The sequence below is a fragment of the Ipomoea nil genome, unplaced genomic scaffold, assembly GCF_001879475.1.
Source record: "Ipomoea nil cultivar Tokyo-kokei standard unplaced genomic scaffold, Asagao_1.1 scaffold1900, whole genome shotgun sequence".
Classification (NCBI taxonomy): Eukaryota; Viridiplantae; Streptophyta; class Magnoliopsida; order Solanales; family Convolvulaceae; genus Ipomoea; species Ipomoea nil.
The window spans coordinates 2,047,301-2,063,667 of NW_017618328.1; the positions used below are offsets into that span (position 1 = coordinate 2,047,301).

The following is a 16,367-nucleotide window of genomic DNA, read 5'->3' on the forward strand; positions in this document are numbered from 1 at the left end:
ATATATTTTATTAGGAAGAGATATTTTTTAGGAATTGGGCGGGAAGGTAAAATTTCAGGATTATGTTATATAGTATAGATAGATTGTATTACACTATTTTATAATATTAGAATAGAATTTTAACGCATAATTATTGTACGAATGGGAAAGTAGAAATCAATATATTTTATTAGGAAGAGAGATTTTTTAGGAATTGGGCGGGAAGGTAAAATTTCAGGATTTTGTTATATAGTATAGATAGATTGTATTACACTATTTTATAATATTAGAATAGAATTTTAACGCATAATTATTGTACGAATGGGAAAGTAGAAATCAATATATTTTATTAGGAAGAGAGATTTTTTAGGAATTGGGCGGAAAGTTAAAATTTCAGAATTTGTTTTTATATATAGTATAGATTGTATTACACTATTTCATAATATTAGAATAGAATTTTAACGCAAAATTATTGTACGAATGAGAAAGTAGAAATCAATATATTTTATTAGGAAGAGAGATTTTTAAGAATTGGGCGGGAAGTTAAAATTTCAGGATTTTGTTTTTATATATAGTATAGAAGTATAGATTGTATTACACTATTTTATAATATTAGAATGGATATTTTAACGCAGAATTATTGTACGAATGGGAAAGTAGAAATCAATATATTTTATTAGAAAGATAGATTTTTTAGGAATTGGGCAGGAAGTTAAAATTTCAGGATTTTGTTTTTATATATAGTATAGATTGTATTACACTATTTTATAATATTAGAATAGAATTTTAACGCAGAATTAGTGTACGAATGGGAAAGTAGAAATCAATATATTTTATTAGGAAGAGAGATTTTTTAGGAATTGGGCGGGAAGTTAAAATTTCAGGATTTTGTTTTTATATATAGTATAGATTGTATTACACTATTTCATAATATTAGAATAGAATTTTAACGCAGAATTATTGTACGAATGAGAAAGTAGAAATCAATATATTTTATTAGGAAGAGAGATTTTTTAGGAATTGGGCGGGAAGTTAAAATTTCAGGATTTTGTTTTTATATATAGTATAGATTGTATTACACTATTTTATAATATTAGAATAGAATTTTGACGCAGAATTATTGTACGAATGGGAAAATAGAAACCAATATATTTTATTAGGAAGATAGATTTTTTTAGGAATTGGGCATGAAGTTTTTTTTTTTTTTTTGAAAGGTGGCCAATGAGGCATATATTAAAAGTACTCAGAAATAGAGTCTGGAGGGACATCGTCCGAATACATAGCTGTAGGAGAATTAAATGCAGAAGATGCTAATCTATGTGCTAAATAGTTCTCTGATCTATGAATAAAATTAACTGAGCAGTAATCAAAAGAAGTAATGCGTGCTCTACAAGCATCAATGGCATAGCCTACGTAAGTCCGTATCGTGACAACTTGACTTGTCAAATATTGTTGTAGGGTCAAACAATCTGTAAGTAAGCATACTGAACGTTCTCCACGATTCCATAGCCAAGACAAGGCTTCCTTGCATGCTATTGTCTCAGCCATAAGCGGTGAGAGACAATTTGATAATGGTGCACTGAAAGCCGATACATATTCCCCTTCCTCGTTGAGTAAAATCGCGCCAACCGTAGCCTTTCCTGAAGCAGGCATAAAACCGGCATCGATGTAACATTTGCGTACTGGCTCGGTAGTTTCCATCCGCAACACCTCGTGGGCAGCCTCCTCGGGCGTTACCTGTGCGCCGGCAGTGTCGTGTTGCCGCTGTTGCTGTGCCGCGGCAGTGGCGGTAATATGGCATTGCACGACAGCCTGGTGGTTCACTTGGTGATGGGTGTGGTGGACCCGCTGCCATGCAAGTATGGTGGCTTTGGCCAAGGCTAGCACTTTTCGTGGTCGCGGTAGACAGGCATCCCATACCGCTCCGTTCCTGGCTCTCCAAATATGGTATAAAATTGCAGCTGCGTGAACAATTTGGTTAGTGTCTAAAATATTCAATAGATCACTAAACCAAGCATGAAAAATATTTGTTGTGATCATGGGGATTGGAAGGTGAGATTGAGCCCAAATGGATGTTGCATAATCACATGTTACTAAAGCATGCATTGTGTCTTCATCCATTATTCCACACATAGCACATGTTGGTTGTACATCCACTCTCTTTATAATCAAGTTTGTTGTGGTAGGGAGGATACCACTCAAAGCTTTCCATAAGAATGTTTTCCATTTGGGGGGGACTTTTAACTTCCATAGGCACAACCAATTATGGGTGCCTGTATTATCATTGAGACTTCCCATAATTGTTTTGTAGCCACTCTTAACAGTATAATTACCTCCCTGATCATCATACCAATACCACATATCCTCATAATCTGGTGATACTGGGATCTTTTTTATTCTAGCCACATCTGCAGGATTAAAAATATCTGTCAATATATCCGGATCCCAGGTGTGTGTCTCATGATCAATTAATCCCACCACTGCTGCATTATTCAAATATGGTGGCTTATCAGTATGAATCATTGGGTCATGTTCATCATGCATCCATGGGTGATCCCAGATTAGGGTTGTTTTTCCATTTCCAATTCTGCGCCTGATTCCACCACAAACCATGCTCTGAGCTGCCATTATACTGCGCCAACAGAAACTGGGGTTATTTCCTATCTTGGCATCATAAAAGGTCCCTTTTGGATAATATCTCGCTTTGTAAACTCGTGAGACCAATGAGTCAGGTTTCGTTAAAAACCGCCACGCCTGTTTTCCCAGCATTGCTATATTAAATGCATGCAGTTCTTTGAACCCTAGGCCACCATACTTTTTTGGTATGCACATCTTGTCCCAAGCCTTCCAATGAATTCCACGTTCATTCCCAGACCCCCACCAATATCGGTTCATGACTCGCTCAATAGCTGTGCAAATTCCCATAGGTAGTAAAAAGACACTCATTGAGAAAGTGGGCATTGCCTGAGCCACACTTTTCAATAAGACTTCCTTACCAGCTTGCGATAGTAACTTCTTATTCCAAGAAAGGATTCTCTGCCTTATCTTGTCTTCAATATACGAAAAAGCTGCCTTCTTATTCCTTCCAATAAATGAGGGGAGGCCCAAATATTTCCCAAAATTTGGTGCTTGAGCAACCCCAAGTATCTGTGCCACTGCATCCCTATCATCATCTTGTGTATTCTTACTGTAGCATATGCTGGATTTATGGTAATTTACCACTTGGCCAGATAAATTTTCATACCGTGTCAAACACTGCTTAACCGCATTTGCTTCCTGCACATTTGCTTTAAAGAATAAAAGGCTATCATCAGCAAAAAATAGGTGTGAAATAGAGGGTGCCCCCCTTGCTACTCTGCACCCGTGAATCGCACCTTGTACCTGTGCCTGCTGTAATAACAAAGAGAGTCCCTCCGCACAGATAATAAATAGATATGGTGATAACGGGTCTCCTTGCCTGAGTCCGCGAGACGGGACAATCGGCGATCCTCGGATTCCATTCAGTTTAATATTATAAGACACAGTAGTCACACACAACATGATAAGATCCACCCATATATTATTAAATCCCAAAGCTGTTAACATACTTCGCAGGAAGGGCCATTCCATTCGGTCATACGCTTTTGCCATATCCAGCTTTAAAGCACCCCATCCCATTCTTCCACATTGTTTTCTATTCAAAAAGTGTCCAACCTCTGCAGCAATCAAAATATTATCTGTAATCAATCTGTCAGGTATGAATGCACTTTGTGTATCAGAAATAATATCATCCATGAGTGGCTTCATCCTGGCTGAAATCATCTTCGCCATGACCCTATAAATCACATTGCTTAGCGCTATAGGTCTGAGGTCCGAGACCCGTTCTGGATTTTTCTTCTTTGGTATTAGAACCACATCAGTATCATTTAAATTGGTTGGGAAAGTCCGTGTATTCAAACAATTCACAATAAAATCCGATACATCACCTCCCACCACATCCCAGAACTGCTGATAAAAGCCCGAATTCATTCCATCCGGGCCAGGTGCCTTATCCGGGAACATAGCAAACAGGGCCGTTCTCACCTCATCTTTTTCAAAGGGGCGTAGTAATGCTTCGTTCTGTGTGTGTGTCACCCGGGGCAAGACATTGGCATAAAAACTTTCATCTATTTGAGATGGATTTGACGAGAAAATATTCCGATAATAATCAAAAATAGTTGTTCTCATGGCATCTCCTTCCACCCAATCCCCATCATCATTCATAATTTTAGAAATTGTGTTTTTCGAGGCATACCTGTGATAATATTTTGTATTCGCATCTGCCCCCTTCAGCCAGTGTTGCTTCGCCCTCTGTCTCCAAAAAGCATCCTCCTGAGCCTCTAACTGGGCCTGGCGTTCCTCCAAACGCTGATATTCAACTAATGAATATTGGTCTGTGCATCCCCGTAGTCGCAACTGCTCCTTACGTAGGCATTTCAATTTCTCATCAAATCTATGGAACTTATCACCCCCCCCCCCCCCATCGTGATAAATTATTACCGCATAACTCGATACAGGCTTGTAAACCTCTGTCCCTTCCTTCCGTCCATGCCGTCTCAACCACTCCTCTACAGCCTTCATCATGGAGCCAGGCCATCTCAAAACGGGACCCTTTTCTCCCACCACCTGTCCTTTCCCGAAGATTCAGAATCCCAAGGAAAAGAGCAGAATGATCTGAGCGCCGGGTTAGAATGTTCAAGACACTTGCATCTCTCACCATATCTCGCCATTCCTGTGTGACCAGCACCTTATCCAATCTTTCTTCAATCCAGTCTACAGTCCCTTCCCCTCTTTCCCAGGTAAACGGGTACCCCTGCATGGGTAATTGAGCCAGGCCACATTCATCAATAGTTTCCCCGAAGCCTCGTAACAGTGCCTCTGGGTGGGGATTTCCCCCCCGCTTCTCATACTGATATAAGAGATCATTAAAATCCCCTATAATAACCCATGGCAACTCAGAGCGATGTGATAAGGATCTGATGAATTCCCAAGAGTCATTCCATCTCTCCCTTTGCGCATAACCATAATACCCTGTCATCCTCCACTTATTAAATCCCGGCATCGTTACCTCAATATCCACATGATTTTTAGAGTAGCTCAACAGGCTTGCCGTACCATTCGTTCTCCATAGTAATGCCAATCCGCCTTTCGTTCCAACACTATCAACTTTAAACACACCATCAAAACCAAGTTTGACCCGGAGACGCTCTGCATGATCCTGGGCAACCATAGTTTCCATTAGAAATACAAAGTCAGGCTTCTTACTGGACACCATGTCCACAATCTCTCGAACTGTTCGTGGATTACCCAAGCCACGACAGTTCCAACTCAACGTACTCATGATGTTGGGCGGGTCTGGGAACCAGCACCCGCCATAAACAAGTTTTTTGACACATCTGTCATGGTAATGTCCTGACCGTTTCCCCGCCTTTCCCCCTCATGCCCCCCTTCCCTTCTCCTTTTCGAAACCACCTCAATCGCCTCTTCGGCCTCATCAACTACAACCGGCCGTAACATACCCTCCCCCACCACTCCTCCCTTCCGGCCTCCCTCATCCCGTGTCCCCTCAGCTACCCTTGGTAGTCCCCCCACTGGAACCAACCAGTTCTCCCCCACCTCCCTCGGTCCACGCCCTCCCCCAACTCTCAACTCCGCATTATACGGATAAAGATGAACCGGTATCGTAGACACCCGGGCTTTGACACAGAATTTGTATGTATGCCCCAAGAGCCCACAAAAGAAACAGAATGAATGCAACCGTTCATACCTGAAATTAATCCAACAAGTAGTCTTGTCCCGTTTCAACAATTTCATACGTAGATTTTATAATATTAGAATAGAATTTTAATCCGGAATTATTGTACGAATGGGAAAGTAGAAATCAATATATTTTAGTAGAAAGAGAGATTTTTTAGAAATTAGGCGGGAAATTAAAATTTCAGGATTTTGTTTATATATATATATATATATATAGTATAGATATAGATTACAATAGGTATTGTATTACACTATTTTATAATTTTAGAATAGGATTTTTACCCAGGTAGAAATCAATATATTTTATTGGGAAGAGAGATTTTTTAGGAATTGGGCGGGAAGTTAAGGGTCCATTTACTAACAGAAAACTGTTTTCTGTTTTCTGTTTTCTATTTTTCAGTTTTCATTCTCTGTTTTCCATTCTCTGTTTTCTGTTTAGAAAACTTGTTTACTAACAGAAAACTGTTATCTGTTTTCTGTTTTCTAATTTTTCAAATTTCACCTAAAATTTAGTTTAGATAATATTAATATTTTTTGAGCTAATATTTAAAATATTTTTTTTGGATAAATTCATTTGAATGACATGTATAGGAATATATAATTTTTACTTTGAATTCTAATATATGTGAGATTTCAATATCCGATATCTGGATCGAACTTGTATTATGATGTAACATAATTAAAAATAGGAATAAGGGTCAAATAGGCCACTGAACTGCACACCAAAGTGCAATTAGGCCATCGAACTCAAAAATAATGCAATTGGGTCCCTAAACTACACAAAATCATGCAATTAGGTCTAATTGCATTTTGGTGTGCACTTTGAGTTCAATGGCCTAATTGTATTTTGGTGTGCATTTTGAGTTCAGTGGCCTATTGTGTTCAATCAAAATCTAAAACATTATATAGAGTTTAATTCTTAATTTCGATAATGTAAATAATGTCTAACTTTAAAGTATAAGCAAATAAATTATGTTTAAATAAGTAAAGTAAGTAAAAAAAAGATAAAAGATAATGATAAGTAAAATAAGATGATAATGAATGTGGTTATAGTGACATATAACTAAATAGACGATAGGTGATTCTGTTTTCTATTTTGAAAACAGTTTTTAAGTGTGTTTCAGTTTTTCTGGAATTTGCAGAAATTGTTTTCAGTTTTCAAAATGGAAAACTGTGTTAGTAAACATGTTTTCTATTTTCTATTTTTCAATTTCTGGAAATTTCCAGTTAATAAACGGCCCCTAAAACTTCAGGATTTTGTTTTTATATATAGTATCGATATAGATTACAATAGGAATTGTATTACACTATTTTATAATATTAGAATAGAATTTTAACATGGAATTATTGTACAAATGGGAAAGTAGAAATCAATATATTTTATTAGGAAGATATATTTTTTATGAATTGGGCGGGAAGTTAAAATTTCAGGATTTTGTTTTCATTTATAGTATAGATTACAATAGGAATTGTATACACTATTTTATAATTTTAGAATAGAATTTTTACCCAAAATTATTGTACGAATGATAAGTAGAAATCAATATATTTTATTAGGAAGAGAGATTTTTTAGAAATTGGGCGGGAAGTTAAAATTTCAGGATTTTGTTTTTATATATAGCATAGAAGTATAGATTACAATAGAAATTGTATTACACTACTTTATAATATTAGAATAGAATTTTAACCCAGAATTATTGTACGAATGGGAAAGTAGAAATCAATATATTTTATTATGAAGATAGATTTTTTAGGAATTGGGCGGAAAGTTAAAATTTCAGGATTTTGTTTTTATATATAGTATAGATTTAATTTAATATTTTATAAATAAATATTATTATTTTAATTTTTATAAAAATATAATTTTTTTAAAAAATGTTAATCTAAGTGGCATCCTACGTGGCAGGTGGCTCAGAGCAACCCCAATAGGGGGGGTTCATTTATGGCTTTTGGAATAGTAAGATCTCCTTTGTTAAGCTTTTCACAAATGGGAGTGGTGGATTTTGAGAATTTCTTTCTCCTGCAAGAAAGAAAAATTTTGTCAGCTTTGTCCCATTGTATGGGTCCCACAAAGAAAATAAGAAAGGAGCAAGTTGTGCATGGATGCACATGTGCCTAGGAAATTAAAGCAGCAAGTGTGGGTCTCACATCGAATTTTGCTGACATTTGGTTTTTTTTTTTTAACCTCCTCCCATTTTCTCTTTCCTAATCATAACTACAAAAAACTCATCAAAAAACACACCAAAACCCTTAATATTGAGGATGCCTTTAGGAGTAACATGCTATTATAGGTCAAATAAGTTAATTGCATAAATTTAACAAGTTTAAGGGTCTAATTAAATGTTTATTTTTAGTTCAAGCGTCTTTTTACACTTTGGTATATAATTGAGATCTATTTGACCCTTATACCAAACTAGTATGTCACCTGTGTGATGTACGGACTAAAAATTCATAATAGTTATTGTTATAATTATTGGTAAAATTATGAAAGTATATTATGTATATTGTAACATTCATTTTCAAACAACATTATTTGTGGAAAAGCTGAAGATTTTTGAATTGATTTGCAATATTATATAGTTAGTCTTTAATACAAAGACAATTACTGTAAAGTTTTTCTAAACTAAATTAATTAAAAATGTTTTACGGCAATATTCTCCATTCCAAACGATGTCAGGGAAAATGCAACCATTCGATTGGTCTCGACTCTATGGCTTTATTATATAGATAGATGGCCATGGCTCTATGACTTTAATCTACTCTACATACAATATACAATTCTAATAAGAGCCAATAATGTTAGGCTCTTAACTGGAACGTACAGGCGATCACTGAGCCATGATGAAACGTGTGTTACGGTATATCAAGGGCACGCTGCACTATGGGCTCCACCTTTCTTCCTCTCCTACTCGCACCATACACGCCTATTTAGACTCCGACTGGGCTGGATGTCCGGTGGACAGGAAGAGTACTAGTGGCTATGCTGTTTTTCTTGGAGGCAATCTCATTTCTTGGCTCTCCCGGAAGCAGCGCACCGTCGCTCGATCCTCCACTGAAGCTGAGTATAAGGCTCTAGCCGATGTTGCAGCAGAAGTCACCTGGGTTGTCTCGTTGTTACGTGAACTCGGTCTCCATACGGAACAACCTGCAAGCCTATGGTGTGACAACTTAGGGGCCACCTATCTCTGCGCTAATCCGGTGTTCCACGCTCGGACGAAGCACGTTGAGATTGACTATCATTTCGTTCGAGACAAGGTAGCTTCAGGGGATTTTGTAGTTAGTTTTGTATTGACCAAGGATCAGCTAGCCGACGTCTTCACCAAACCTCTACCTGGGCACTGGTTTACAGCTTTACGAGACAAGCTCAATGTTGTAGAGCGCCAACCTTGAGCTTGAGGGGGTGTGTTAGTGATACTATTATTATTGTTATTTAATTATATGTTGTTGTATTTTCTGCTAGTAGGGACGAGAATTGTGGGGAAAAAGGGACTCAGATTAGAGTTCTGTATCGTGTGCAACACACTGCCTTAAAAACATTCACGACCTGGGATTGAGTCGTATGTTTCCGACCAGCAAAACAGAACAGCAAACCAGAAGAACACAAAGGGAAAGAAACGCAAACAGTAGAAGTGTTTACTGTTAGTGGTGCCTTTTTCCCTTTGTCTAATGTCTCCTATTTATAGTGTAATGATGCATCCCATTATAGCACCCCACCTCACACTACCACAAATGTAGCGCTAAAAGAAAGGAAGAGGACAAATTCTGTCCACTCTTACATGAAGTTGTAATGACAAGGTCATTACAATGATCCATAAAAATAGGGTGTGAAATTTAATACGTAGAGCAAAATGTTGACCCCACCGCGCGTCGTGACGAGCCGAGCGGGCGGGCGGCGGCGGCGGCGCGCGCGTGGTCTACCTCTTTTCCCTTCTCATAACACTTCAAGTTAGATGAAAAGCCTTGGAGTATATAAGTAAGGTAACAAGAGGCTAAACTTCCAATGTGGGACAAAATGGGAAGGCAAAAGTAAGCCTTTCCCTTTAAATGCTACCAACAATCCCCCACCATTAAAGGGATTTAGGCTGATGCTGTCATTGCCTGATAACGATCAAAACAAATTTTCATGCCAGTGTATAAAACTTGAACTGTCATATAGTGACATTAAGTACTTCTCTAGACGGGAGTGAATTTGATCTTGAACTCATCGAATAGACAAAGTTTGAACTCAACGCACTTAATTTTCTTTGGTCGCCTTGAATCTCATGAGGTCACACTCACGACCCTGAGATATCCCCTGTTAGGTCTATTCTAGGATAGACCTTCAACTCTGTCAAGTCTACCTCATCGCAGACCACCATGACTGGCTACAGAGTATCTATGGGTCCCAAACCCATTTCCTTTGACGTATCAAGGAGGCCTTCCTGTTTAGGCCCTTCGTGAAAGGATCAGCAATATTCCTTTCAGACCTCACAAAGACCATTGTGATTACCCCATTTAGTATTAACTGCCTTACAGACTCATGTCTGACTCTTATGTGTCTACGTTTCCCATTGTAGACACTGTTTTGCGCAACACAGATGGCAGTATGGGAATCACAATGTATGGGAACAGCAGGTGCTGGGCACCCCCACAATGGTACGTCTGCCAAAAGATTTCTCAGCCATTCAGCTTCCTGACTTGCTAGATCTAGTGCTATGAACTCTGATTCCATAGTTGATCTAGCTATACAGGATTGTTTGGTCGACTTCCACGATATCGCAGCTCCACACATAGTGAACACGTATCCACTAGTTGAGCTTACGTCATTAGTGTCATTTACCCAGTTTGCATCACAGAACCCCTCGAGCACAGCTGGGTGTCCTTTGTAGTTAAGGCCCCAGTCTATTGTGCCTCTTAGATACCGAAGTACCCTTCTTAATGCATCCCAATGTGAGATGCCAGGGTTGTGAGTATACCGACTGAGTTTATTCACCGCAAATGCAAGATCTGGTCTAGTATAGTTCATCAAGAACATTAGACTCCCAATTATCTTTGCATATTCTTCTTGAGACACACTGGCCTCTATGTTCTTTGATAACTTGACGCTGGGATCATAGGGGGTTTTAGCTAGAGTTACCTCATAACTCTCAAACCTCTTCAGGAGTTTCTCCGTGTAATGACTTTGGGATAAAAGATAACCTTTCTCAGTTTTTGTAACCTTTATCCCGAGTATTACATCAGCCTCCCCTAGATCTTTCATATCAAACTTGTCACATAGAGTTCTTTTAGTCTCTTTTATAGCTCCTATACTTGAGCTAAAGATAAGCATGTCATCTACATAGAGACAGATTATTACGATGCTAGACTCTATCTCTTTGGTGTATAAGCAGGCATCTGAGCGGTTAGTAGAATAACCTAGCTCTAACAAAGTTTTGTGAAACTTTTCATACCACTGCTTGGGAGCTTGTTTCAAGCCATAAAGAGATCTCTTAAGTCTGCATACCTTCCCTTCTTGTCCTGGTTCTACACATCCAGGGGGTTGTTCCATGTAGATCTCCTCCTCCAGTTCACCATTTAAGAAAGCTGTTTTTACATCCATCTGATGTACTATCAACCTATGTAAAGATGCTAAAGCAAAAAGAACGCGTATAGTAGCTATCTTTGTTACTGGTGAATAGGTATAGAAGTAATCCTCACCAAATTTCTGTGTGACACCTTTAGCTACCAGCCTGGCTTTGAATCTTTCAATGGAGCCATCTGGTCTCAACTTCCTTTTGAAAATCCATTTGCAGCCTATGGGTTTACAACCCTTAGGTAAGTTCACTATTTCCCATGTGTGATTAGACTGTATGGAGTCTAACTCACTCTTGACTGCTTCTCTCCATAGAGTAGCGTCTACAGATCGCATGGCTTCTTGAATGGATTTTGGTTCTTCTTCTAACACAAGTTGACATATAAAACGATCACACAGTTCATTTGGATCTTTCAATTCAGTCATATACGTTATGAAGTCAGATCCAAAGTCTTTCTCAATTCTAGGCCTTTTACTTCTTCTAGGCTCTTCTGACATACATGATAAATCAGGGAAAGATAGATTATGTTGAACTTTATTTGCATCTAGTTCAAGAGCACCCTTTAAAGGAAACACATGTTCAAAGAAAACTGCATCTCTAGATTCACAAATTGTGCGGTTTTCTAAACACATAAACCTGTAAGCTGCACTATTCTCAGCATACCCAATAAACACGGCATCTACAGTTTTAGGTCCCAAGTTGGGCCTTTTAAAGGACGGAAGTCCCACCTTTGCCAAGCAACCCCATACTTTAAAGTATTTAAGATTTGGCGCATGCCCTCTCCACAGTTCATAAGGAGTTTTTCAAACCCTTTGTGTAAGACTCGGTTTAGAATGTGGTTAGCTGTTAGGACAGCTTCTCCCCACAATGAGTCAGAGGCACCTGAACTGATTAGCATGGCGTTAATCATCTCTTTTAGAGTTCTATTCTTTCTTTCTGCTGTGCCGTTTTGTTGGGGTGTGTAGGGTGCAGTTACTTCGTGTACAATGCCAGAAGATTCACACAGGTTTTTCAAAAAGATTGATTCATATTCTCCTCCTCTATCGGATCTAAGCCTTTTGATCCTTTTTTCCAACTGATTTTCTACTTCATTTTTAAAAGCAACAAACTTTTGTTCAGCTTCATTTTTTGTTCTCAACAAATATAATTTTGTATAACGAGAAAAGTCATCGATAAAGGTTATATAGTATCACTTACCACCTCGACTTTCAGTGGTTTTAAAATCAGCTAAATCAGTATGAACTAATTCTAACAGTGATGAAGAACGATGCTTTGCAGTTAGAAAGGATGTTCTAGCAAATTTTGCCTCAGCACATGTTTCACATTGTTCACATGTATCATTTGACACGTTTGGTAGCATATTCACATTTCTCAGTCTATTTAAACATTTTGCACCAACATGTCCTAATCTAGCATGCCAAACATTAACTGATACAGCAGTATAAGCAAAGGAAGCATTCTTATTATCATGAGCAATGCGAGATGATCCAGATACATCAGAGGAATTGCTAATTATGGAAACATCTAGAAAAAAAAGACCTCCACGAAAATATCCCTTCCCAATGAATTTCTCATAACAAGTCATCACCAGACGGTCAGACTCAAAAACCATCTTGATTCCAGCCTTATTTAGAAGGCCTCCGGAAATCAGGTTTCTTCGAAGGGAAGGAACATAAAGCACATTTTGCAACAGTAAATGTTTTCCAGAACAAAGCAGTAATTCTACTTTTCCTCTACCACTTACCTCGGAAACACTGGAGTTTCCCATGAAGACTTGTTCTCCACCAGTGATAGACTCAAAAGTTTTGAATGAAGCTTTGTTGTTGCAGAAATGTCGTGAAGCTCTAGTGTCCACAATCCACTCGTCTGGATTTTCCACCATGTTGGCCTCAGTTACTTCTGCGGCTACTGGATCAGTATCTTCTGCAGTCTCCGTCAGGTTAGCTTGGTTTTTCGGCTGCTCATTGTTTGGTTTCTGACTCGTAGCCCCATAGCGTTTATAGCATTGGACAGCACGGTGGCCTCGTTTTCCACACACATAGCACTCACCACTATTGTTTCCTTTTTTCTGAACTTTTCCACCTTTGCCGCGAGTGGAGTTGTTGTTCTTATAATTCTTCTTTTGATTTTGGAATTTTCACCAGGTTTTGACTTCTCAAAGCCAGAGTTAGTTTCAACAATATTAACTTTAACATTGTCAGTTAGAGAAACAGACCTTTGAACCAGGCGGTTTTCTTCCTCGATGTTCACGCTATTGATTAGCTGTTGCAGAGTGTAGCTCCTTCGATCATGTTTCATTTTATTTTTGAAGTCCACCGAGGAGTCGGGCAGTTTGTCAATCAAAGAGTCACATAGGACCACTTCATTAACTATTCCACCTTCTGCTTTCATATCACCTACTAAATTTTCAAACTCGTGGACCTGTTCGATTACAGGCTTGGTATCCACCATTTTAAAGTGTAACCAACGTCCTACAGCATACTTACGTCTCCCCACATCATCAGCCCCATATTTCTCAATCATTAAATCCCAAATTGCTTTTGCAGATTTATATTCAGAAAACATATCAAACAACGGGTCACTTACACGTTGAAGAATGGTTGTCCGGGCAGTCTTGTTATCCTTTTCATATTTGATGCGAGCTGCCTCGGCTGCAGATGTGTCTTGAATTGAAGATGACTTCGGGTCTTTGGTAGAATCTGCAGTCGATGTACCACCAGTAGACTTCGGGTCTGTCGCTGCAGTTGAAGCCGTGGTCTGCAGTGTAAGTTGCGCAGCAGGCACATCGGACTTCGTAGGGTCTGCAAAAAGGACATAGTCCACATCCTTCGATTCCAGAAGCATGATTAATTTTGCAGCCCATCTCTTGTAATTCAAGCCACCAGTGAGTGGTTGAATAGGAGCAATATCAGAAGCAGTGTTTCCAGCAGACATTTTCGACTCAAATTAGAATCTGAATGTTTTTAACTGTTGTATTTTCTGCTAGTAGGGACGAGAATTGTGGGGAAAAAGGGACTCAGATTAGAGTTCTGTATCGTGTGCAACACACTGCCTTAAAAACATTCACGACCTGGGATTGAGTCGTATGTTTCCGACCAGCAAAACAGAACAACAAACCAGAAGAACACAAAGGGAAAGAGACGCAAACAGTAGAAGTGTTTACTGTTAGTGGTGCCTTTTTCCCTTTGTCTAATGTCTCCTATTTATAGTGTAATGATGCATCCCATTACAGCACCCCACCTCACACTACCACAAATGTAGCGCTAAAAGAAAGGAAGAGGACAAATTCTGTCCACTCTTACATGGAGTTGTAATGACAAGGTCATTACAATGATCCATAAAAATAGGGTGTGAAATTTAATACGTAGAGCAAAATGTGTTGACCCCACCGCGTGCCGTGCCGTGCCGTGCCGAGCCGGGCGGGCGGCGGCGGCGGCGCGCGCGTGGTCTACCTCTTTTCCCTTCTCATAACACTTCAAGTTAGATGAAAAGCCTTGGAGTATATAAGTAAGGTAACAAGAGGCTAAACTTCCAATGTGGGACAACATGGGAAGGCAAAAGTAAGCCTTTCCCTTTAAATGCTCCCAACATATGTAACATATGATATAATTGTGTAACTGAATCATTAGTCCTCTCTCTCATCGCTTGTACGATAAAGAGTTAATAGAATTGAAGCATGTGCTCCATCTCTACTAAAAGCCTAAGCTGACGCTCCCTCACGTGTGCGGTGGGTTCAAATTGTGGTTCAAAGCAATTTGAACCCATGACCTTTGGTTTGGCTCTGATACCAAATTGAAACATGTGCTCCATCTCGACTAAAAGCCTAAACTGATAGTTGGATTGCACGTTAATGGCTATATGCTCAACAAATAGTACAATTAAGATTCTATCATATACACAACAAGGCAAATTTAAAGGTTCCTACACCATAATCTCATTGCACGATGAATCCATCTATGCTACCACCAGTAACTCAATTGCACATGACACACTACCAATAAAAAAAGAGAGGACATTTACTAAAGATGAAGACAATGACAATGCTACCCAAAAGAGAATTAAGAAGAATGAGAGAAATTTAAACCAAAAGTAGTACTTCGGTATTTGTTTAGACTATCATTTTTAGACTAAATATTTAGACTATCGTTATTACAAAGTTGCAAACATTTGTATTTTAGTGACAATAAAATCAATTTCTCATATATTATCTTGTGTTTATATACTTTAAATTACCGAGTTAAATAAACAAATGCAATATTTATTTATCTATGTATGAATATCTGTGATATAATATTACATTGATATATTTTAAAATACATATTTAAAAATAATAATTATTGGACATTATTTTATTCGCGCAAAGCGCATAAAAGAACTAGGAATAAGGGTCAAATAAGCCATCGAACTGCACACAATAAAACAATTAGGCCACTGAACTTAAAAAACCAACAATTGGGTCCCTAAACTAATCAATTTCAAACAATTCTTTCAATTAGAAGGTTTCCAACAGGTCAACAGGTCATCCTTCCAAATTAATTATTTTTTAAAATTTAAATTTTAAAAATTAATTATTAAAAAAAAAAAAAAACTGGTTCTAGCCGGAGACGGTCGTCTCCGGCTGGATTCCAGTTTTTTTTTTTTTTTTAAATTTAATTTAAAAATAATTAATTTTTAAAATTTATATTTTAAAAAAATAATTAATTTGGGAGATGACCTGTTGACCTGTTGGAAACCTTCAAATTGGAAGAATTGTTTGAAATTGATTAGTTTAGAGACCCAATTGTTGATTTTTTAAGTTCAATGGTCTAATTGTTTTATCGTGTGCAATTCGATGGCCTATTTGACCCTTATTCCAAAGAACTACGGAGTAATATATAGATAGAAAGAAAGGATATAAAAATACAACGGATTCTGAGGGTAAAACGTTTTCCCGTCAGCACTCAGCAGCTTGTGATTTCTGAGGATGGTCTAGTAATTTCGCCCACCACTAGCTCTAATCAGAAAATAAAAGAAAAAAAAAAGAAAAAAAAAGAACCAAAAAAAGAAGAAGTAAATAGAAGA

At 38.1% G+C, this 16,367-nt stretch overlaps 1 protein-coding gene across 1 annotated transcript; it reads right to left on the minus strand.

Annotated features, from left to right (window-relative positions):
• Positions 1-1,212: 1,212 nt before the first annotated feature.
• LOC109193678 lies at positions 1,213-5,227 on the minus strand. Its single transcript, XM_019344531.1, has 5 exons — positions 4,715-5,227; positions 4,498-4,623; positions 3,361-4,347; positions 2,313-3,255; positions 1,213-1,964 (listed from the first exon to the last, which is right to left on the minus strand). The coding sequence occupies exons 1-5, from the start codon at positions 5,225-5,227 to the stop codon at positions 1,213-1,215; spliced, it is 3,321 nt and encodes a 1,106-aa protein (XP_019200076.1).
• Positions 5,228-16,367: the final 11,140 nt, after the last annotated feature.

Bases quoted from the DNA above. Each gene is read 5' to 3' on its own strand.
- LOC109193678 (XM_019344531.1), bottom strand. From the start codon at position 5,227: ATGGTTGCCCAGGATCATGCAGAGCGTCTCCGGGTCAAACTTGGTTTT. The intron at 4,624-4,714 runs GTGAGAGATGCA...GGGAAAGGACAG, and splicing joins CACAGGAATGGCGAGATATG to GTGGTGGGAGAAAAGGGTCC. The intron at 3,256-3,360 runs GTACAAGGTGCG...GCAAATGTGCAG, and splicing joins TGTTATTACAGCAGGCACAG to GAAGCAAATGCGGTTAAGCA.